Source organism: Calliphora vicina, chromosome 4, assembly GCF_958450345.1.
Source record: "Calliphora vicina chromosome 4, idCalVici1.1, whole genome shotgun sequence".
In the NCBI taxonomy this organism is placed as follows: Eukaryota; Metazoa; Arthropoda; class Insecta; order Diptera; family Calliphoridae; genus Calliphora; species Calliphora vicina.
Genome location: NC_088783.1, coordinates 122,514,758 through 122,540,643, shown reverse-complemented (window position 1 = coordinate 122,540,643; position 25,886 = coordinate 122,514,758). Strand labels below are relative to the sequence as shown.

The following is a 25,886-nucleotide window of genomic DNA, read 5'->3' as shown; positions in this document are numbered from 1 at the left end:
CATACATACATACATACATACATACATACATACATACATACATACATACATACATACATACATACATACATACATACATACATACATACATACATACATACATACATACATACATACATACATACATACATACATACATACATACATACATACATACATACATACATACATACATACATACATACATACATACATACATACATACATACATACATACATACATACATACATACATACATACATACATACATACATACATACATACATACATACATACATACATACATACATACATACATACATACATACATACATACATACATACATACATACATACATACATACATACATACATACATACATACATACATACATACATACATACATACATACATACATACATACATACATACATACATACATACATACATACATACATACATACATACATACATACATACATACATACATACATACATACATACATACATACATACATACATACATACATACATACATACATACATACATACATACATACATACATACATACATACATACATACATACATACATACATACATACATACATACATACATACATACATACATACATACATACATACATACATACATACATACATACATACATACATACATACATACATACATACATACATACATACATACATACATACATACATACATACATACATACATACATACATACATACATACATACATACATACATACATACATACATACATACATACATACATACATACATACATACATACATACATACATACATACATACATACATACATACATACATACATACATACATACATACATACATACATACATACATACATACATACATACATACATACATACATACATACATACATACATACATACATACATACATACATACATACATACATACATACATACATACATACATACATACATACATACATACATACATACATACATACATACATACATACATACATACATACATACATACATACATACATACATACATACATACATACATACATACATACATACATACATACATACATACATACATACATACATACATACATACATACATACATACATACATACATACATACATACATACATACATACATACATACATACATACATACATACATACATACATACATACATACATACATACATACATACATACATACATACATACATACATACATACATACATACATACATACATACATACATACATACATACATACATACATACATACATACATACATACATACATACATACATACATACATACATACATACATACATACATACATACATACATACATACATACATACATACATACATACATACATACATACATACATACATACATACATACATACATACATACATACATACATACATACATACATACATACATACATACATACATACATACATACATACATACATACATACATACATACATACATACATACATACATACATACATACATACATACATACATACATACATACATACATACATACATACATACATACATACATACATACATACATACATACATACATACATACATACATACATACATACATACATACATACATGCATTACATGCAATATTTATTTGGAAAATATTTACATAAATACACACCCAGTAAACATCGAATTCGTACCGACAACTTGTCGATTTCGTATTCGATGTCCGTACAACATTGCACCGAAATTTGTATGAGTGGTTGACAATAAATCGTAACTCCTTGTCTGATGAAATTCGTAAGATTTGTCGTACAGAATTCTGGACAAATTCTAAAGTATATTCGTAGGGAAATTCTAAAGGAATTTTAGACATGTCTGATTGATATATAACAAATCACAAACCACGATACAACGCTACGACACCGATTGTGAATTGGGCAATTATTTAAACAGCTAAGTACATTATTTACCATTGTTTATCCAATTTGACAATCGATTCAATCGATTTCCGGCAAGGGTTATAGTTATCCGAGTTATTTTGCAGAAATTAGTTTTAACCACTAAAGAACAAAATAAGATCCATCCAGAACAAATCTGTTAATTAAGTGCGGATGCATACATCCACCAATCCATCCATACGTAGTAAATACATACATCATATAAGGATTATTTGAGTCAGTTAGTAGTGGCCGCACGATGAAATTGTTTTTTTTTTTTTTATTATCCTGAAAGTTTCATGTGTTTTACGAATGTGTATGTTTTGTATTTAATTTATTTATTTTTTTATTTACAGAATACGTGTCTGTGGCGGGCGCTTGTTTGAAGATGGCGCCTCGGATATAGTTGTAACTTTGATGTAGCAGGCGACATACATGTGCCTAATGTAAGTGTGCGTAGAACTAAATAAGCAGTAGTTTTTGGTTTTTATTTTGTTGTTTTTTGTACGAGTATGTATGATTGAATTTATATTTTGTATGTATAATAATTATAAAAATATATATATATATATATATACTATGTGATTGTGTCTTCGTGTTAAATGGAAATTTGAATGAAATAGGCCTTGGAAAACTGAGGCTCTCATCGTTGGCCGCATAGACAATGACAGAAGATTCCGACTCGATATCTGAGGAAGAACGTAGTTTGTTCCGTCCCTTCACCCGCGAATCATTGGTGCAAATAGAAAATCGTATCGCAGAACATGAAAAACAAAAGGAACTGGAAAGAAAGAGACTCGAAGGAGAGGCGCCGGTAAATATTACGAAACTAAAATTTATATTTCATCTTCTATATCTGTATCTCTGTGTCAAAACTAACTCAGTATTGTGATCTGTTGTACTATATATGTATATGTATATATACTATATATGTATGTGTGTATGTATGTATTTTACATACATACATACATATACACACACAGTTACTAACATATGTATGTATATGTACATGAATGAGAGCAGATACAAAACAAAACAAAAAACAAACATACATATGTATATGTTAATGTATATTATGTGTATTGTAACTTTACTATTCTTATTATTATTATTATTTTTTTATTTTATATACTATAACTCTAACTCTCTAACAAATCGTATAACTTTTAAATGTAAATGTGGAATGTTGACCAAATCATTTTGTGGTTTTATTATACATTTTATTATTGTAACATTTAACTACAAAAATGAGAAAGCTTTTAACTATTTAACTACCATACAAATTTCGTTTATACTTTATATACATATGTATTTTAAATTATCATCTTTTCTAACAGGCATTCATTTACAATAATAATATTTTCAAATCTCTACCATCTACCATCTAACATCTACCATCTACCACCAACCATCCTTTCCTACTAACACTGTAAAAAATTACTAATAACTTGTAATATCATAGATAAATATTTCGTATTGACTTCACAATTTCTTCTATCATTTCAAGATCCCTTAAGAGTAACCCATAGTAAATTAAATAGCCGTATTTCTACTTACATTTTTGTTTCATAGATCATATTATACTAGAATATGTTATCTAAAAATACATATGTAGCATACACATACATATCTATCTATGTATCTATTAATTGATTTATTTATTTACTAATTCATTTATTCAAGTGTACATTTTATAACATGTATGATAAATTTAGAATAAGTTCTTTTAAGTAAATTACTCTATACAGTCAGAACGATGATTGACTCCATAATTTGTAGTTAAAACTCAACTAGGGTGAGTTCCAAAACATCACAAAATATATTTTAATATATTATTCAATTAATTTTGAGCTTAATTCACTAAAATCTTAATTCGCAATTAAAAAATCGAAAATCGAAAATCGTTTTCGATTTTTCAAAATATGTAATTAAAAAAATTAAAAACAGAAATGGTAAAAATGTCAAAATCCATAGGGTATGTGTGTGCCAAATTTGAATAAAATCTGAAGACCCATGGTTAAGAATGTCATGGAATTAATGATATATCAAGCCAAACAAAGTTGTACAATTTTAAAAAATATTTTACATACCGTTGACTTTTTCTTTATCAAAATTTACACAGTTGCGTTTAGAAACGAATGACTTTTTTGCATTGCAATTGACGTTTTAGAATTCTTGTGCTTAGGCTAAGATGGATCAAATCGTTTTGGCTGTTTAAATAAGTTGTTTTTAGGTGATTTAAGTTTTCTTTTTCATCATTTGTCTTAATGGCTTTTTAATTGGTTGTAGTGGAATTCTCTACGCCTACTTTAACTTTTGTAGTTACTATTACAAAATAAATATGTATGTAAAATTAAGTTTAATTTGCTGTATTTTTTGAAAAAGCACCACTCGTCTTCTTAATACTTTTTAAATGTTGTAATCTAAACTCTTTTAAAGTAAACGTGGAAATCATTGTTAATATATACATAAGTATAAGAACTTGGATTCTGATTTGTATTTGCATTAGTTTTTCAACATTGTATAGTTGCAATTACTTCTACATAAATAAATATTTTGGCATGTGTCAAATATTGTTGGAAAAAGAACAAATATATACATACATACATACATATGTATGTATGTATGTATGTATGTATAAGAAATCAGAATCCATTTAATTTTCTTTTATTTGCTATTTATTTATTTATTTATTTATTTACTTACGTATTTTTTTCTTATTGTTAAATTTTTTAAAAAACAATTCACAGATTACAATTTTTTTTATAAATACATATTTGATGTTTTCTGATTGACTAACATTGGCTTCATTAGAAATAATATTATTGTCAAACTAAAAAAAATACTTGTATAAAAATACAATTAGTTTTATTTTTTTTTAAGGCAAAAAATTATTTTGTTTTCAAATTAACATTAACATTTGTTTCCGATATCGTTTCTTTTTCTTTTTTTCGATTTGTTTTTGTATTATTTAACTAAAATGTTATTATTTTTAACTTAATAAATAAACATAGAGTTTAGAGAAACCTTCTATAAAACAGTTTAAAATACAAATTAAATACGTTACGTATAGGTATTTAAACCACTATAATGTAAATACCAACAATTTCATTAACATTCAATATGTACTTCTTTCTCCATCTGATATGATAGAAGTCGAAATCAATTTGAAACATTAATCATTCTTGTTTGCGCGCCATACGCTTTGTCATCTTTCCATTGTCAAACCAATATAAAACTTTTAACTATTCAAATATCGATTTTAAACTCTCATCCGTTATATTCAAAATATTATTTTTGCAAATGAAAATATTGCGAATCTTAAGTGCACATAACCAACCAACCAACCAACCAACCAACCAACCAACCATCAAACAAATAAATAAATAAACAAACAAACAAACAATCTAAGAGATATACATACATACATATGTATTAGATGATAAGTTTGTGTTGTTTGTATAAATTTTTTCATAGATATTTACTACTATTTTTTTCTTTTTTTATTTTTATTTCTTTTTTTCTCTCTTTCTCTTTCCCCTTTTTTGGCGTGGAATATCTACATCTTACAACAAAAAAATACATATTTAATAATGAACAAAAATCAATAAAAAAAACTTCAACTACTCGATTTACTTGCTAAATAAATTAAACTAACTTCAACTCAATGACTAAATATTTTGTTTGTACCCATAACCATCCACCACCAACCATCCATCCAACTACTACCCCCCATCTAAATATCCTTGTTATTTTTTTTATGATGAAATCATTGTAAAAACACCAATAATAAAAATTGGCGTTGGCAAAATTGGCGTCGAAATAAACTAAAATAAAAATCAAACGAAATGAAAACGTCATATGCGTCATCACATATACTTTTGGATTTGTTGTTTTCTTTGATTTTCTTTGTTATTTTTCATACATTTGAACTCATTTCGTGAAATGAACATTTCAACAACCTTATCCAAACATTATAAACCCCCAAATCCCCCAACCCCCACTTCTTGAAACAAACACACTTTGTTATAAATCTTCTTTCAGCCGCAATATGGTCGCAAGAAAAAACAGAAAGAAGTAAGAGTTTTATTACAGCTGTAGCCAATTTTAAAGATTTCTTATCCATGTTTAAATTTTTGTTTGTCCTGTCCTGCCAAAAACAAATATGTCAAATATATAAAAGTATAATTTTGCTTTATTTAATTCTTATTCTAACACTCTACTTACGACTTCGCGAAATTCTTATTTTTAATTATTTTTTAAAAATTCACCTAACAACTACCTAATTACCCATCTACCTAACTAAATATTAATTCCTAAACACCTTATACACTATTCTATTCTATTCTAATCTAATCTATTTAATTCAATTCAATTATGTTCTACGTATTATTTTTTGTTCTTATTAATTAATTAATTAATTAATTTTTAGTTTTGTTTTATTAAACACAAATAGTTTTTTGCCTCTAAAAAGTATTGAATACATATTTATGTACATAAGTATATATGTATTAATTTATTTTTTATTTATGTCTGTATGTATGTACTCGTAATATCCTGTGCTTTCAATACGCTTAAACTTTAATTAATTGTCTGTGTTAATCCTCCTTTATGGTGTCGCCTGAAACGTAGTTAATGGTGTATGTATGTATGTATGTATGTATGTATGTATGAGTTGTAGTACGTATGTTGCGGTACGGTTTTTTCTTTTTTGGGAATCTATCCTAGTAATACCACTCAAACGATCCGTATTTATATGCCGAATAAGAAAAAAAAACAGGAAACATTTTTGAATAGGGACTTCAGTTCAAGATCTCAGTTAGTGTTTATAAACCGGTTAACCGAAAACCTGATTTTTCTTCACAATTTCGGTTTTTTGTGATTTTCGTTTAATCGGATTAAACGGTTTTTAAAATTAGGCACTAATAGCAATAAATTTCATGTTGAGGTGTATTTTTTTTTAATTTAATTTTCATTGTTATTTATAATTGCCTGATTTCCATTTATGTATATAATGGAAATCGATATTGAAAACAAAAATTAATATGAAATATCGGGTCAAAATATCAAAACGCAATATATTTAAAAGTGTTTATAAAAGATTCGAAAATTCATAAATGTTTAAATTTCGCTACATTTTTGCTCTTTTTTCACAGCTTGTTGAATATACAAATCAAAATGTTTGATTAATTAGGATTTTAATATTTTAAATAAATTTTATCTTCTGGAGAAAATTACATTTCTAACATTTTCCGATAATTATGCTACTTTTTATTCGAAATTAATGTTTTATATCTTTCTAGAAATATAATTTTCTCTAGAAGATAAGATTTATTTTAAAAGTTTGAAAAACCTTTACCCTAAACCTACCCTTATCGTGGTTGTAATAAACGTTTTACTCCTACAATAGTTTCGTACTAGATTAAAGAAACAGTTTGATTTTATCTTTAATCTAGTACAAAACTATCGTAGGCGTAAAACCTTTACGCCAACCACGATAAGGGTGACTATTGATGAAAAGAAAGTACCATTCTACTTATCCGATTGGTCTTAAATTTTAAAGCAGTTAATTGTAGATACTAAGGGCCATTATTACAACTTGCCTTTATAGTTAATGTTAACTTTAAGGGTACCTTTTTCTATTGCTTAAAATTACCTTTTACTATAAAGGCAAGTTGTAATAATGGCCCTAAGTAATAAAATAAGACCCATCCAACAAAGCAAATCAATTTTTAAGGCCAGTTTTAATGAACATTTATGTATGATGTATTTATATGTGTGTTTTTTTTTAAAAAAATAAATTTTGATTAATTTTACATACACCATTAACGGCCATAAATGTTGCTAAAGCTTTTATTTTGCAATTTTAGTCGCAATAATAAATAAATAAACAAAAAATGGTTATTTATGAAAAAATCTGAAGAAGCCAAAAACCAGAAAAAAAGTAATAAAGCAACCCCCAATTAAATATTTACGAATTAGTGTTTTATTTTTTGGCGCGATGTCCGCTAACATTATTTCATGTTTTATTTCTTTCCTGTTTTATACACTAACTACTACATTTACAGTATTACAACTAACGCAGCAGTTCTAGGAGACTGTTCCGAACAAGTGATTTTACCTATCATTTAGGGTCACAACTAGTTACATACATAACTAGCTACGCGACTAGTTATTTTGACCATTTTGAATTACAATGAGAATCTCTGATAGCTGGTTACATAAAGTAAATTACCTTACTATCTACCTAAGTGGTTACTTGGTCAGCTACATACATATGTAACTAGTTATTTTAACCTTATCTAAACTATTCAGTTAAAAAGACATCTCATTAACAGTTCAATAACCGATTATGTACTTGTACACTAACCTTCCTTTTGTGGGTAAAATAATTACTTTCTAAAGTACACTCTAGGTGACTTAGAGACACTAAAGTGACAATTGTCTTCACGTTAGATTACATGGGATGTATAAAGTAACTAAATGACCCAAAATATATAAATTGGTGTCAGCCAAGTGATCCGACATTAGTGATGATTACTGACTACTTGTTGAACTGCTGGGAACCTTTACATGTATACATACACAGACACATACACACAAATCAAGCACTAACAAATCAAGCACGGGGAGCTAAATTTGGCAAAAACAAAATAACATGAAAATAAGAAAACCAATACTAAATAAAATAACATGTAAAAGAGAAATACACTAAAGATTGAACAAAATATACCAACAAAGTACTATTTACATTTAAATTATTTTTTGTTTTTTGTTGTTCTATAAAAAGCCCGAAAAGAAAAGAAAGTATTGCTAAAGAGATGAGTCCTAGTAGTATTTTCCTTGTCGTTTCTTTTTTTTGTTCCTACTTTCATCTGGTGTTCTTTGCTTATACGAAGTACTACTCGTATTTATTATTATTATTTCAAATAATTTATTCAACTGACAAAAATACATATCGTTAGCTTAGTGTGCAAACGTGTTAAGTCCAATTTTTAGGAAAATTATGACTTTATTTTGCAAAGCTTTGTAAAGCTCGTAACATGTAAAAATACGGACAGATATTAAATTAATTTTTGTTATAAAGTAAATAGGATTGTAAAGAAAATCCTTTTTATACCCTTCACCTTCGTGAGAAGGGTATATATAAGTTTGTCATTCCGTTTGTAATTTCTACATTTTTCATTTCCGACCCTATAAAGTATATATATTCTGGATCCTTATAGATAGCGGAGTCGATTAAGCCATGTCCGTCTGTCTGTCTGTTGAAATCAGTTTTCTGAAGAAAATCAGCAAAATCGGTCCACAAATGGCTGAGATATGAGGAAAAAACCAAGACAACCTCGATTTTTGACCTATTTTTTACCTATATCTGGATTACTAAGACATTAATATAGACAATATGGATATCTAATGATAGATATTTCAAAGACATTTGCAACGACGTATATACGACCATAGTAAGTTTGACCTACAATGGGTCAAAATCGGGAAACAATTTCTTAACCCGAATTTTTTTTCAAAAAAAAAAAAAATTTTAAAATTTAAAAAAAAAATTTTTATAAAATTTAAAAAAAAAATTTAAAATAACAATCGAAAAATTTTTTTTCAAAAAATTAAAAAACAACTGGAAAAAAAATTAAATTTTGTTTACCTAAAAATATTTAAAATTTTGAAGTATAATTTGGTGAAGGGTATATAAGATTCGGCACAGCCGAATATAGCACTCTTCCTTTTTTTTTTTTTTTCTCTAATTGCAATTTTGAAATTTTCGATTTTTCTACTTTGACTTTATTTTGTTTTTCGCAAACAACTTTCGTTATATGTAGTTGTCAAAAATTAAACTAATATGTAAAAACTTTTTTTTAAAAATCTCTATCCGCCTAGTCTTGAAAAATAATCAAATTTTGAATGTTGACAAAAATGAAGCATTAACAGATTTCAAAAATATAACTAAAAATAAAACCGAGGATCTCCCGTATAAAGGTACTTAGCACGTTTGCATACTAAGCTGACGATATTTATTTGTTCATTTACAGTGTCGGTCAAAATGTTTTGGGCTAAAGTTGCTTCTTACTATTTCTATAGTGCAAACAAATTTGATTGTTTTTTTTTTTTGAACAAGCAAATATTTGTTATCAAATGTACAAAGATACCAATCCTGATTTAACTAAAAAAACACAAAATGATAAATGTGGTCGCACTTAAAACGTAAGAAAATTAATAAATAATAAATTGTATGTAAAAAGCAAGCGACAAAATATATTGGACAAACATGATACATAAGCATTTCCGTTACAATTTTTGAATAAAAATTTCAATTGAACATCATTCTTAACTTCAAGTTAATCCACGGCAGCAACTATCATTAAAATTAAATTTGTCCAATGTGTTTTGACCGATACTGTATGTTATACATACATATATATATATATATGTATGTATGTATGTATGTATGTATGTATGTATGTATGTATGTATGTATGTATGTATGTATGTATGTATGTATGTATGTATGTATGTATGTATGTATGTATGTATGTATGTATGTAATTTGATTGTTGATGTTTAGGGTATTGCGATTGTTTTTTTCTTTTGTCATTGTTTTTGTTTCCGTTTCCTATAATAAGCTCAATATGCATAAATAACTAACCCACCATTTTAAACATTTGTGTGTATGTGACAGAGCAAGAGAGTGTATTTGATTGTGTGTGTGAGTGTGTGTGTGTATGTGTGTGATGTAGTGTTGAATATATTTATAATAATAATATTTTTATGCAAGCTTGTTTCTTTTTATTCTGCAGATACAACCTACATACATATATATATTATATTTATGTATACTACTTGATATGTGACTTCTCCTTTTATGCTCTTAATTTTTACTTTTCAAATTATTATTGTTTTTTTCTATTTTTTTTTTTTTTTTGTTTTTAAGTTTTGTATAACATACAGACAGACACTACAACACAATACACTTCGGTAGGATCCCATTTACACAAGCCCATAAAAATACTCGACGATAAAATAAAACGAGAATGTTTTCAATATTTTATTCATTCATTCATTTGCATACAACAAAAGTTTGTAACTACATACATACATACTTAGATAGATATGTATAGTTGTAATTTTGGCAGTGTTTTTTTAAGGTTGAGATTTTCTTTTGACCATACTATGCAGATGTCTGATGATTTTTTGTCGACGTGTGAACACACTAAAAAGAACCAAGTAAAACAATAAATTTAACTCATACATAACGTTTGAATGAACAAATACATCGTAAATACATATATATGTATGTATGTATGAGATATTTAGATCATTATGATGGTTCTAGTGTCGAATTTATTTTTAAAATGTTTATTTCTTTTATGTTTTGCATAAAACACAGTGGGTAAAATATTTATAAAGTGAGTTTTTTTACACGAAAGTAAGTGCTAAGAGATTTTGTTTTTTAACTTGAAACTATTTTTTATTTGTAGTGCATTTATACAAAAATAATTTAAAAAAAAGAATCCGAATACAAATTTATTGCAGACCATTTTCACAATAAAATATATGATACTAGGATACAATGCTTACAATTTATAAAAAAAAGTAATTCATTGATCCTTTAAATGATAACATTTCTGTTAATCCAAATTGATTTCAAATATTTTTTCTTCATTATAACCTTTTTAAACGATGTCGAATAAATGTAAGCATATTAACTCATTACTTTGTAATGAACGTTTTTGCTGGAATGTTATAATTGACAGTTTAAGTCATTGGATAAAACGAATTGAAATTGTCGGTCCCTGCTGGAGACCTATGTATATCTAAATAAATATAACATTATGTTATTGTTTTGCAATATAGGGCTTAATAAACTAAGTATTTGATATTTAAAGATTGTGAAAATGGTTTCAAACAAAATATTAAGTTGTAGTTGATAGTATAGAAACCAAAGCCCACATTTTTATACATTATTGTACACATTTTCAAGTGAATTTATGATTTAAATTTATTCGTAGACTTTTATTCTAAATATGTAGGCGAATAAAAGAAGTATTGTTTTCCAAAAGAAAAAAAAAACATTCAACAGTTCTAGAAGTATACATATGTAGTTTTGCCCATCCTGGCAAAGTAGGCAGGCATGTCACAAGATTGCAATTATTAAAGCTTTTCATATTATTACTTGGTGTAATATTTCAAAGAAAATTTATTGATGCACTTAATTAGTTAGTTTGTTATTGGTTTTAATTCATTTATGTATATACATACATATATTAATATTTTTAGACATAAGTTTATAAATATTTGCTAATTTTACATGGAAAATTCATAATATTTCCGAGGCACTTGTGCTATTATTTATTTCACATGCTATTCTATCATTAACAGCATTAAAACTAAAACAGGATATTTTTAAATACCACTGTATTTACCCTGTATATGTATCTTGATTATGTCATTATTTGTGCAACGACCTGTTTGAAAAAAAATATATCGTCAGCTAAATGCCATGGTCGTCAGTCCGTCTGTCTGTCTGTTGAAATTAACTTTCCGAAGGTGAAGGGTATATTAGATTCGGCACAGCCGAATATAACACTTTTATTTGTTTTTATTTAAATAGTTCTTTTTCTCTAAAATTATTGAAATGTTAGATAGGAACTTTTGCATTTTGGGCAACGATACATTGTATAATGACAACGTCAAGTCAGGTCATGTTTCTGTTTGAGTTACGAGTACATGTAAGTGTAACTATAGGTATAGATAGGAATATCCACTATTGAATATCAATTTTCAACCATTCATAACTGTTGTTTTGTATTTGAATGGAAGGGGAGAGTAACCAACACCACCACCACCAACGCCGCCACCACAACCACCATTATCAAAGTTTCTTTAATACTACAATAATATCAATATATACTAAGTAATACCTTTCATTGGGAGTGGTAGGATTTACGCATGTTGAAACTATTTCGCTAAGTATGTATATTACATACAATATATATACTATTTAGAACATGAAACCAATTACTCGATGTTTTTTATCATATACATATGTATGTACATACTAACTAGTTATAATTATAAAACGAACTAAATTAACAAATATTTTAACGACTTCTTAATGGTATTTATTTAGAAAGAAACATACAAAGATTACAATTAAAGACCCCTGTCTTAAGCTTTTGTTAGTCCTAGAAAATGTGTACTTATACTGGCTTCATTATTTTATTTCATTATTTTCTCCATGTTTCTTTAAAAAGTATGTACTTTATTTTTGTTTCTTTACATTTTATGCATTCAGCTTACAATAACATAACAATATTTTACTAATAATAAATGTTTAATTTTTTAAAAAATTTTCTTTTTATAACAATTTATTATTATTCATTTGGAAAAAAAAGTCATTTAAAAACTCACCAAAGAAACTTTATTCGATAAAGAACCCATTAATTTTGTTTAATTTTTTTCAACATGATCAAACTTTTGTTCCTTTTTTGCGTTTTTAAACGTCAAAATATATAAAAAATCAATGCAATAACATTTAATTTTAATTTACAACTCAAAACTAGATCCGATATGATGACGAGGACGAGGATGAAGGTCCACAACCGGATCCTACACTTGAACAGGGAGTGCCCATACCTGTTCGACTGCAGGGCAGCTTCCCGCCGGAATTGGCCTCCACTCCTCTCGAGGATATCGATCCATACTACAATAATATACTGGTAATTCAATATAAACCAAACAATTGCTAGGTATTGTCAGTTTTGAATAGAAAATAAATGCATTGTAATTGTTATCCAAATTGTGTTGTTTCCAAAAGATATTTACATTTCATTTCATTAAATCGGTCGGTCGGTCGGTGATCGTTAAATAATTTCTGACAATAATGTGATAAAGTTTAAATATTATTAATTCGTATGCGAAAAATATTTGTTGTCATGTCATGTAATAAATCGCAATAATTTTAAAGAAATATAAAGATCAGTTCGTAAAGGACATGGTATTTGATTGAATTCATTCTTATCCATTAGTAGAGACACATATTATTTTTCAAAACTGACTATATCTAACAGTAGATGCATAGATATATGTACATTAGGGATATAACTATTCACAATTTTTGCAAATATGCAAATTGGCATAGCATAGTCGAATAGAGCATTAAAAAATATAAAAAACCACTGTGTTATTTTTTCGCGGTTGTTAAAAAAGTTCACGCACCAAACGCAATAAAGTTTTTCATAAAAGATTTTCAATTATTTGGAAATACAATATATTTTATTTTAATAATAACTGCGGACATACTTCAAAAGATAATTTTTAAATAAGGGAAGTATATTATTATATAATTTTTCAGAGAAAAAAGGTTTGGTTTATTTTAGAAATTGGTGTTGGTGCGTGATGTTTTTGATTCCAAATGACATAAAAAAAAGATTTTCATTACTTATACAACATTGGCCATCACGTGGTGGTATCCCAAAAATTTCGCCAAAATTTGTTATATGCCTAATTTACATACTACTTATATACAGAAATATTTTACTTATATTGATAAAAAAAAATGTGTATATTTTCTAATTTTTTATAGACATTTGTAGTAGTAAGTAAAGGAAGAGATATTTTTCGGTTTTCTGCCTCAAAAGCAATGTGGTTGCTCGATCCATTTAATCCGATACGTCGTGTAGCCATTTATATTTTAGTACATCCTTTGTTTTCGTTATTCATTATCACCACTATCCTTGTTAATTGTATTTTAATGATAATGCCGACAACGCCCACGGTCGAATCTACAGAGTGAGTACTAACTGAACAATATTTTCTAGACGCATATTTATTTCTTTATTAGTTAATTATTTAATTAATTAATTAATTAATTTAACGACAAACTATTATTATCTATTGGTAGTTCTATTTCTTAATGTGTTTTATTTTACAATTTATTTCAAGTGTTTTGTTTATCTTGTTTTATTTATTCGTTTATTTGTTTACTCAATATTTATTTTGAAAAATTATATACCTAAACAAATTCTATTTACATATTTTCTTATATAATCAGTACAAATGTATACATACATATAAATAAATATGTATATGGTATAATTACTTACTTATTTACTTACTATTCTATACATACCTACTCGTAAATGGTATTTTAGGCAAAGAAGACTTTTATTCCAATATTTTTAAATGTTTTTTGTATTTAATGGTAAACAAAAGTATACATTTTTTATCTTTAAACGTTTTTTTTAATACATAAGTACCTTTTGAATATAAACACAAACAAGAAACAAACCAGAGTTAATTTGAAATGTTTTCGAATCGAATGAAAACGAGAATAAATATTTTCAATTCTAATGAACACATAAAGGTAACAAATAAAATTTTAAACTTAAAATCTTTCTCTCAAAAAAAAAAAAAAATAAAAATAATGTCATGCTTCTAGAGCTTCCGACTAAAATATGTAGTTTAACAGAAATTATCATTAAATTGAATCAAATTTCTTGCTTTTAAATCGTGCAGTTCAGATTCTTGTAAATTTCTCCATATGATTTTCAAATCTTGCATTCTTGTAGTAATTCAAATTTCTTTAAAATTCATTATTTTTTAAATCAAATATAAATACAGTGTTGCCAGGATGTTTTGTAAATCAAAATTTAAGTTTTCTTCATTAAAAAATATCACATGAATACATTGTCTATAACGTTAGTGCATAACCATTCAAATATTGTTAATTTTTACCACTATTTTTATTTAAAAATTGTTTGTACATATAATTTTTTAGATCGTTCGAAACTAGTTTGATGTGATAAAATCATGCCAGATCAATTTAAATACATTGAAGTATCTTACAAAATCACTTAATCTATTTTTCGATAATATCAAGAGGTCATTCAATATACTCGTATGTTTGTCTGATCAAGAAGAAGGGATGTACATATGTATGTAATTTCATTTAAATTCGAAAAATATTCGATTTGATAAAACCACATCATGTCAGATCAAGACAAGATACAGACAGCCCTTGGCATTAAAGTACATATCTTACAAAATCGCTTAATATCCCATGAAGTATCTGAAATTATATGACGTTTATGATTTATTAGCCCTATAGAACTTACGAAATGGTTAACTGTCAAACGAACTGTAATACTTTTTGACATTTATGATCAGTATACTCAGACTTATTCCAGATTATCGAAATTTACTTTGATTTTATGGCGCACATAATCGTCCACCTGAGCATGCTTAACGGGTTTGTTAATTAAGAAATTTAACTGGATTGTTAATATTTATATCATTATAATCGTGTCATCTATTTCAACCCTTTGAATATACATACATAATTTCACAGCCCCTGTGAGAATTTATGTAAAAAGTCAATCATACGATATGAGGAGAGCTAATGTACATAACCAACCATTTCACTTTGCAGTTGGTTTTCTTTATTTGATGACGATTTCTTTTTTGTTTTGTTTAATTTAAACTTCTATAAACACTGTCTTTATAATTATTATAACCATTAGTATAAAATTTAAAAAGTACACGTACTAATATTTCTTAAATAAATTGTGTACAGTTACTAACTCTTAGTACAAATTGAGTCGGTAAAATGTAAAAAATGTAACTAATGTGAAGAGAATATAATAAAACTCATATAAAACAATTATAAATAAAGAAAATATTAAAGTAAAAAACTAACTAAAATTACAATGGTTTGTTCGATAGAGTTTTATTGTCCAAACAAATTAGAGTGCGTTGATTGATAAAGTAGTACTTAATCGAATTCGTGATATTAGTGAATGTTTAAAATATTTAAACATTTTCAGCTAAATAAACGTAAAGCGTAGTTAAAACTATAAAAAGTAATTAAGTAAGAGTAGTTTTAATGAATTAGTTAGTTAGTTAGTTTTATTAAGAGACATCATTTTTATATATACATACATACATATATATTTGTTTTTAACAGTAGAAACATTGTTGAAAAATACATACTATGTACATTCATATGTATATTAAATGATATATGATATTGTAGATATAAGATTATTTATTATTGCTATACATACATACATATTGTATTTACTATTTATGTATATATGTACTTAGGTATGTACAATGTACATATATTTTTATGTTTTATATTTATAATATATAAAATGTAGTTTGTTATACATATTTATTGTAGTAAGTTGTATATGAATGTGATAAAATCGTATTAAAAATATATTTTGTTCTCTAAACAATTTCAAAATTATCAGCCTTATCGTTGTTGGCGTAAACGTCTACGACGTAAACCTACGACAGTTTCGTACTAGATTAAAGATAAAATGAAAACTGTTTCTTTAATCTATTACTAAACTGTCGTAGGCGTAAGACGTTTACCCCAACCACGATAAGGGTGTATATTCATTCTACTAAATCAGGACGTTTTTCATATGATAAATTTAAATTTTAATAATAAACACAATATATTAATGCTTTTTTCACATTCTGTAGTTTATAAAACATGTATATCTATCCCAGTATTTATTGCAAATAACTAGAAATAATAGCCTCAAAATAGCGAAGCAAAATTTTTAAATGTTAATATTAGCACCCAAGAAAGACAACAAACATAAAATCAATTTACGAATTAATAGTAACTGTCATTTTTTTAGCTGATATCAAAATTGTCAAGGTAGATTTGGTATCAGAAACAAGCACCCTGTAAAATTGAAGACAAAAATAAGTGAATAAATCGGAAAATGAGAAACTGAAACATTTTCTACAACAACTAATTAATATTTTGTGGCTAAAATTTCTTATTATTATTGACTCATAAACATACATTTTTATAGGAGTATATTGATTATGAATTATAAATTATGTACTGTTATGCTATTATGGTATTCATATTTTTAAACTTCCTAGAGTTATGATCAATTCATTTACTAATTTGCTAATTTCTACAATTATTATTATTATTAATATTAATATTAAATATTATTATTTTATTCGTAATGTTATATACATACATACTTATTTATATTAATATTTTAAACAGTTTGCCTGAGTTAAAATGTTTTTGAGGTCTAGATCAAATACTTACTTATTTATTTACTTACTTACGTATGGTAGAAATTATATTCCTTTATTATAAAACAAGAGCCAAAACAAACAAAAAAAAGATTAATCCTGCATATCAGTTATGTACTTGAACAGTTATTTAAGTCATAGAGAATAGACATAGAGCGGAAACTCTCCTATCAAAGACTATGTGGTGAGAATGTATTAGTAGAAAAAACTGTGAGAAAACAAAAACAACACTCGTATGTGTAATAATATTGAGTAATTTTTTGGTTTGAGTTTTTTTCTAGTTTCCGCTCTATGTTTCTCTATCCCAGCGGGAAAAAATGATAGGACTTCAATTTGTAGGCCTTCTAAAAGGCATACTTACACATTCTAAAAGATCCGATACTCATTCCACCCTGCCTGCTCTTAGAAGGTGTTCAAGAAGCCCTATGAATCCCCTTCTAATAACAAGTGAGCTTGTTGGCTGCCAACAGCCCATCATAAGTAGGCCTTCTCTCAGCCCTCTAACAGCAGCGAGTATGCAAAGCCTTGGCTCGCAATGACACGCCGTGTAAAATTGAAATGATTTTGCAATGCGGCAAAATGATTTTGCAAGTCCTTGTGTCTGCAAAATGAGGCATTTAGGAAGGCCTCTTTACTGCATCTTTTTCCCGCTGGGATGATTTAAGTTTTAACATATTCATATACATACATACATACATACATACACACATAACCATATATGTATGTATTCATGTTCATACCAGTGTTGCCACAACCTCAAAATATGTATTTGTAACCAAGTTTGATTAAAAAAATAACCAAAATGTTAAAAAGGTAACCAAAAAAAAAATATTGCAAACGACTTTTTAACTTTTTTTTAAAAAAAAAATATGAACAGAAGTATGAAATTTAATTTTTTTAATACATTTTACACAGGTTTTTATACTTCAAGTTAAATTTTATGTCAAGATTTCAACATTTACAATGTTATGAAAATAAATTCTTAATAGCAAAATATTCTGAAAAATCGACAGAAATAATTTTTAATTATATTTTTTTAAAATATTTAAACATTTTTTTTCCAGTTTCATGCCTTTTTTTGATATTTTTTATTTTACACAATTATTTTTACTGAATGTAAATCTTTTAATTTTTTTAAAATGTACTTCATTTTATCTAACCTCTACATGAAATACCTGAAATATCTTTCAAATAGTGGCATAGATTTTCAAATATTACACTTTTGCTGTGGTTTTGCTGAACATTTTTCATATTAATTATCTTATTTGCGTTACTGGCTACATCAAGAAAACTATTTTATAATTTTTATAAAATAAATTATTAAATCATTGTCGTATACGACATTGGTAGTTTTTATTAGAGTATTTTTAATAAAATCTAAACCAATAGCAAAGGTTGAGCCTAGCTAAATATTAACAAGTAAGAAAGTATGATCGGTCAAGCCCGACCATATAATACACTACACTCACCATGAAATTGGGTTGTGTGATTTATGTTTATATGAAAGTTAACTATGTTGAATTTTGTATGTATACCAACATTTTCAAGCGATTTATGCACGTGATTGTGATTTTCGGAAGCGGGTCTATATGGGAACTATGACTAATTATGGACCGATCGTAACAAAATTTGGTGACATGAATTTTGTATATGGGGGATTTCATGTCAAGTTAACCAACTTTTGAAATCGATGTCTTCCGATCGGGATGAAATTTGCACCAAGGTTAGCTCTATTGGATAGTAACTCAGACACAATTTTTCAACAACATCGGTCGAGAACTCTCTGAGTTATAGGGGGTAAAATTTTGACAATTTGGTCAAACAGGGGTTTTTTCTTATCCATGTAACTTATTACCTATTGTTCTTAGCAAAATGTGTTCCAAATAGTATAGATAGCTATTTCTTCGATCTTTCGAAAAAAAATATTTAAAAAAAAAAATAAAAAAATTTTAATATTTTTTTTCCGAAATCAAAAACTTTTTTGACTTTTTTTTAAAATACGCTATTTTTTTTTATTTTTTTTTTTTTCTTAAAATAAAGTTTAGATATTTTCCTTGAACACCTACTTGGTCGCTTAGTGGGATGCGAGTGGGATATCTATCAAAATAAATATTTTGTAACTCAAAACATAAAATTTTTGACTTTTTTTGCAAAATCAAAAACTTTGTTGACTTTTTTTTTCAAAATGGACCCTTTTTTAATCTTTTTTTTTAGGTCAAACAAAAGCTTAGATATTATCCTTGAAGACCCTTTTGGTCGCTTAGTGGGATGCGAGTGGGATATCTATCAAAATAAATATTTTTTAACTCAAGACTTACAATTTTTGACTTTTTTTTTTGCAAATACGATTTTTTTTCCAAATGGGCCCTTTTTTTAAAATTTTTTTTGTAGTCAAAAGAAAGCTTAGGTCCATTCCTTTAAGATATTTTTAGTCCCTTAGTGGGATGCGAGTAGGATATCTATCAAAATAAATATTTTGTAACGCAAGACATACAATTTTTTAATTTTTTTTTGCAAAATCAAAATTTTTTTCCAATATGGGCCCTTTTTTAATTTTTTTTTTTGCTCAAAAGAAAGCCTAGGTCCATTCCTTTAAGATATTTTTAGTCCCTTAGTGGGATGCGAGTGGGATATCTATCAAAATAAATGTTTTAACACAAAAATTGTATGTCTTGAGTTACAAAACATTTATTTTGATATATATCCCACTCGCATCCCACTAAGCGATCAAAACCATCTTAAAGGAATAGGCCTAAGCTTTCTTTATAGCAAAAAAAAAAATTACAAAAAGGGCCCATTTTAAAAAAAAGTCAAAAAAGTTTTTGATTTTGCCAAAAAATCAAAAATTGTATATCTTGAGTTACAAAATATTTATTTTGATAGATATCCCACTCGTATCCCACTAAGGGACCTAAAATATCTTAAAGGAATGGACCTAAGCTTTCTTTTGACTAAAAAAAAATTTTTAAAAAAGGGCCCATTTTGAAAAAAAATTCGAATTTGCAAAAAAAAAGTCAATAATTGAATGTCTTGAGTTACAACATTTTTATTTTAATAGATATCCTACTCACATCTTCCTAAGTGACAAAATAGGTCTTAAAGGAAAAGACCTAAGCTTTCTTTTGAGCAAAAAAAATTTTTAAAAAAAAGTCCCATATTGGAAAAAAATTTCGATTTTGCAAAAAAAAATTAAAAAATTGTATGTCTTGCGTTACAAAATATTTATTTTGATAGATATCCCACTCGCATCCCACTAAGGCACTAAAAATATCTTAAAGGAATGGACCTAAGCTTTCTTTTGACTACAAAAAAAATTTTAAAAAAAGGGCCCATTTGGAAAAAAAATCGTATTTGCAAAAAAAAAAGTCAAAAATTGTAAGTCTTGAGTTAAAAAATATTTATTTTGATAGATATCCCACTCGCATCCCACTAAGCGACCAAAAGGGTCTTCAAGGATAATATCTAAGCTTTTGTTTGACCTAAAAAAAAAGATTAAAAAAGGGTCCATTTTGAAAAAAAAAAAGTCAACAAAGTTTTTGATTTTGCAAAAAAAAGTCAAAAATTTTATGTTTTGAGTTACAAAATATTTATTTTGATAGATATCCTACTCGCATCCCACTAAGCGACCAAGTAGGTGTTCAAGGAAAATATCTAAACTTTATTTTAAGAAAAAAAAAAAAATAAAAAAAATAGCGTATTTTAAAAAAAAGTCAAAAAAGTTTTTGATTTCGGAAAAAAAATATTAAAAATTTTTTATTTTTTTTTTTAAATATTTTTTTTCGAAAGATCGAAGAAATAGCTATCTATACTATTTGGAACACATTTTGCTAAGAACAATAGGTAATAAGTTACATGGATAAGAAAAAACCCCTGTTTGACCAAATTGTCAAAATTTTACCCCCTATAACTCAGAGAGTTCTCGACCGATGTTGTTGAAAAATTGTGTCTGAGTTACTATCCAATAGAGCTAACCTTGGTGCAAATTTCATCCCGATCGGAAGACATCGATTTCAAAAGTTGGTTCACTTGACATGAAATCCCCCATATATAAAACTTATTTGGAAAGGAATTTGTGGAGATACATACATAAATTATAAAAGTTTCAATAGGCTTGGTCCTTGGGCCAAGTACCAATAATATTTAATCGACTCGATCGGTATACTTTAAGGTGGGTGTTAGACTATGGTGGTTTAGGGTATAAAAATAAACAGAATTTTCGGAATACAACATTTTATTTATCCTCAATAATGCTAAAAGAAACATCCACCAGAACTATTATACTCGCTGACTGAAAAAAAAAACAAGTTTAACGTAGTACTGAGAGTTCATCAACTCGTACAAAATGTAATTGAAATTTCCGGCACCAAAATGTCTATTCCGCTGGTGTAATTAAACCAATATTAGGAACTCATTTACATCCCTAAATCACACAAATATCTTTTAAAACAATTACTATTTATGTTTTGGCTTCAATTGCCAATCACGATAGATATAATTTGTTTATGAAAATTCTCATGTAAAATTATACACCTACAGCAAGGATTAACACAGACCGATGTCGAAACATTTTTTTGAGAGTACACCACCATTAAATATTGAAAAAGCACAGATCTCAAAGAATGATGTACAATCGCTCAATTTAAATTTTATATAACTTTTTAACTGCTTATCCGGCTTATATTATACCAAATATTGTCGAATTCAGATGGTTAAAGGCTCAAAACTTAATTTTTTTATATACATTTTTCGTTTCGTCCCTGCTCCATGATGCAGAAAATACAAAAATTGAGTGTAGACGCACAAATAAAAAGCAGTAAAAATAAGAGCTCTAGGGCTTAGTGAATCAATTCCGCTCTCGGAAAAATGTATTTATTCTTCTTTTTCAAATGCTGTAGTATTAGTACTCGACGTGGCGGAACTAGTTCAATGAACTGCAGGATATATTATATGTACCTATACATACATAGTATGTATGTACAAACATATCTATTTGCTCACAAATACATCAAAGTGAGATAGAGCGGAATACCAAACGGAAGGGAGTAAAAGGGTGTCGTATAAGTATTTGTCTTTACTCATTATGAGCACTTGGGACATTTTTCGATTTGTACTTTGTACTAGATTCTATAAGATTAATAATCACAAAATTACATGTATGTATGTATGTATGAATGTATGTATGTTCCCATAGTCGTTTTCCAAGAAAATATATTCATGGCTATTCCTGTTCTTAATTTCACCATTCACCCTATTTTTGGAAGCATAATTACAACAATGTATATTTAAATAAAGTATCGAAAATTATATAATTAAATTTAAAAAAATCTCATGTAAACATTTATAATTAGAAACGCTGAGGAAATTACATAATATTGTTGTAATTATGCTTCCAAAAATACGGTGAATGGTGAAAGTGAGAACAGGAATAGTCCCCATTATTGCTGAAATCTTTAATAATTTTCACTAACAGGAATAACTAACAATGAAATCTTATTTTGTTTAGAAATAAGAAAATAAAATTTAATTTGAAATTAGTACTTAAAAACTGTCTGTCAGAAAGGGCACTCACTTACATATAAAAAATATGAAAATATGATAAAACACTACCATTCATTATTATAATGCCCACAATAATGTTGACTACAAGGAATTATGAAAATCATTGAAAACAAAAGAAATGTTTGTATCAGGTTCAAGATGATAAATACAAATAATCGCATATTTTGTATTATTACTTTAACATTAATGGCTTTGAAAGAGCTGATAAAATACAGTAGTTTTCCGATTTAAAGAACATCGCTGTGAATCAATAAAAAAAAACAAGGGCTATCCAACAAAATACTGAACCAGTGAACAATGTTTGTATAAATGTAACATAAGTTTCCATTGTTTTGACAATACCATAATAATAAATAGTTTCTCCTTTTTTGTTGTTGATAACAACATACGTAATGAAAAGTGTATATTTATTAATGAAATACTAAACAAATACAAATTTCATAAGATTTGTTTGTATTTTAACCTATTAATTGAATATTTGGTAAAGTTTCCATTGTATTGTGTGTGAATCATTGTGTTTGTATATACAAACATATAAATCGTTTTTATAGCATGTGAGACATGGCGAAATGCAAATAATTCATGCAAAAATTATACAACAGTTGCTTCCACCATAGAAGTAAATAAAGTCATTTATTGAGAAATTAAACAAATTCAATTGAAATGTACACAAGTTTTCAAAATAAACGATCTGACCCTCATACGTGTACTACACCTATACATATATCCATATGTATGTACGTATGTATGTGTGTAGTATAGATACATATGTACATATACATATAAATGATTATGTGTGAAGGCATGTCGGTTTAAACTCATATCCATGTATGTCAATGAAAATACTCGAGAGGAAAGGAACTGAAAAATGTAGGTTATGTGCATCACTTTCAAGTGTTCATGGTAGAAATGTACGACGACAATGACACAGTCCGTTAGACAGCAGTTACATACATACATACATACATACATACATACATACATACATACATACATACATACATACATACATACATACATACATACATACATACATACATACATACATACATACATACATACATACATACATACATACATACATACATACATACATACATACATACATACATACATACATACATACATACATACATACATACATACATACATACATACATACATACATACATACATACATACATACATACATACATACATACATACATACATACATACATACATACATACATACATACATACATACATACATACATACATACATACATACATACATACATACATACATACATACATACATACATACATACATACATACATACATACATACATACATACATACATACATACATACATACATACATACATACATACATACATACATACATACATACATACATACATACATACATACATACATACATACATACATACATACATACATACATACATACATACATACATACATACATACATACATACATACATACATACATACATACATACATACATACATACATACATACATACATACATACATACATACATACATACATACATACATACATACATACATACATACATACATACATACATACATACATACATACATACACACATACATACATACATACATACATACATACATACATACATACATACATACATACATACATACATACATACATACATACATACATACATACATACATACATACATACATACATACATACATACATACATACTTACTAGGGTATGCGTTATTTCGAATAATTTAACTCATTTAATTTCATACTAGGGTATGCGTTATTTCGAATAATTTAACTCATTTAATTTCATGTAGAGTAATCGAATTAAACGAATAAAATATAATCCCATCGAATGAACGACGACAAAAACATCTTAAATACATGTATTCTGTTTGAATTATACTATAAATTTTTACATTATTTTAAAAAAAATACCACTTATTCGAATTATGTATTAATTTTATTCGAACGTAAGAAAAATCGTATACTTTGGACACCCTAATACTTACACATGTGGTATATGCATCGTTAGACACAAAGTAACGAGGGTCACATCGAAAGTTAAATTATTCCTTGGAAATTATGCCCAAATAACCAGATCCATGGAAACACAATTCATGCATTCAGCGAGATATTTTTGATAATTTTGAGGGCAGGTTTAATAAAATATTAATTGTTTTCATGTCTGTAAAATGACACAAATCTTCTAGAAAATAAAAAGAAAACCATCAAATTTGCAGAGAAATTTAATTT

General features: G+C 27.0%; 1 protein-coding gene across 16 annotated transcripts in view; it reads left to right on the top strand.

Moving 5' to 3' along the window:
* Positions 1-25,886, top strand: part of para (paralytic) — a 92,369-nt gene that overhangs the window by 5,636 nt on the left and 60,847 nt on the right. For 15 of the 16 annotated variants that reach the window (XM_065509936.1, XM_065509945.1, XM_065509943.1 and 12 more), the window contains exons 3-6: positions 2,321-2,474; positions 2,588-2,778; positions 13,535-13,690; positions 14,557-14,762. In XM_065509936.1, the coding sequence (XP_065366008.1) occupies positions 2,629-2,778; positions 13,535-13,690; positions 14,557-14,762 (512 nt within the window). In that variant the 5' untranslated portion in view covers positions 2,321-2,474; positions 2,588-2,628. The remainder of the gene's footprint in view (positions 1-2,320; positions 2,475-2,587; positions 2,779-13,534; positions 13,691-14,556; positions 14,763-25,886) is intronic. The other variant, XM_065509938.1, reaches the window with a different exon arrangement.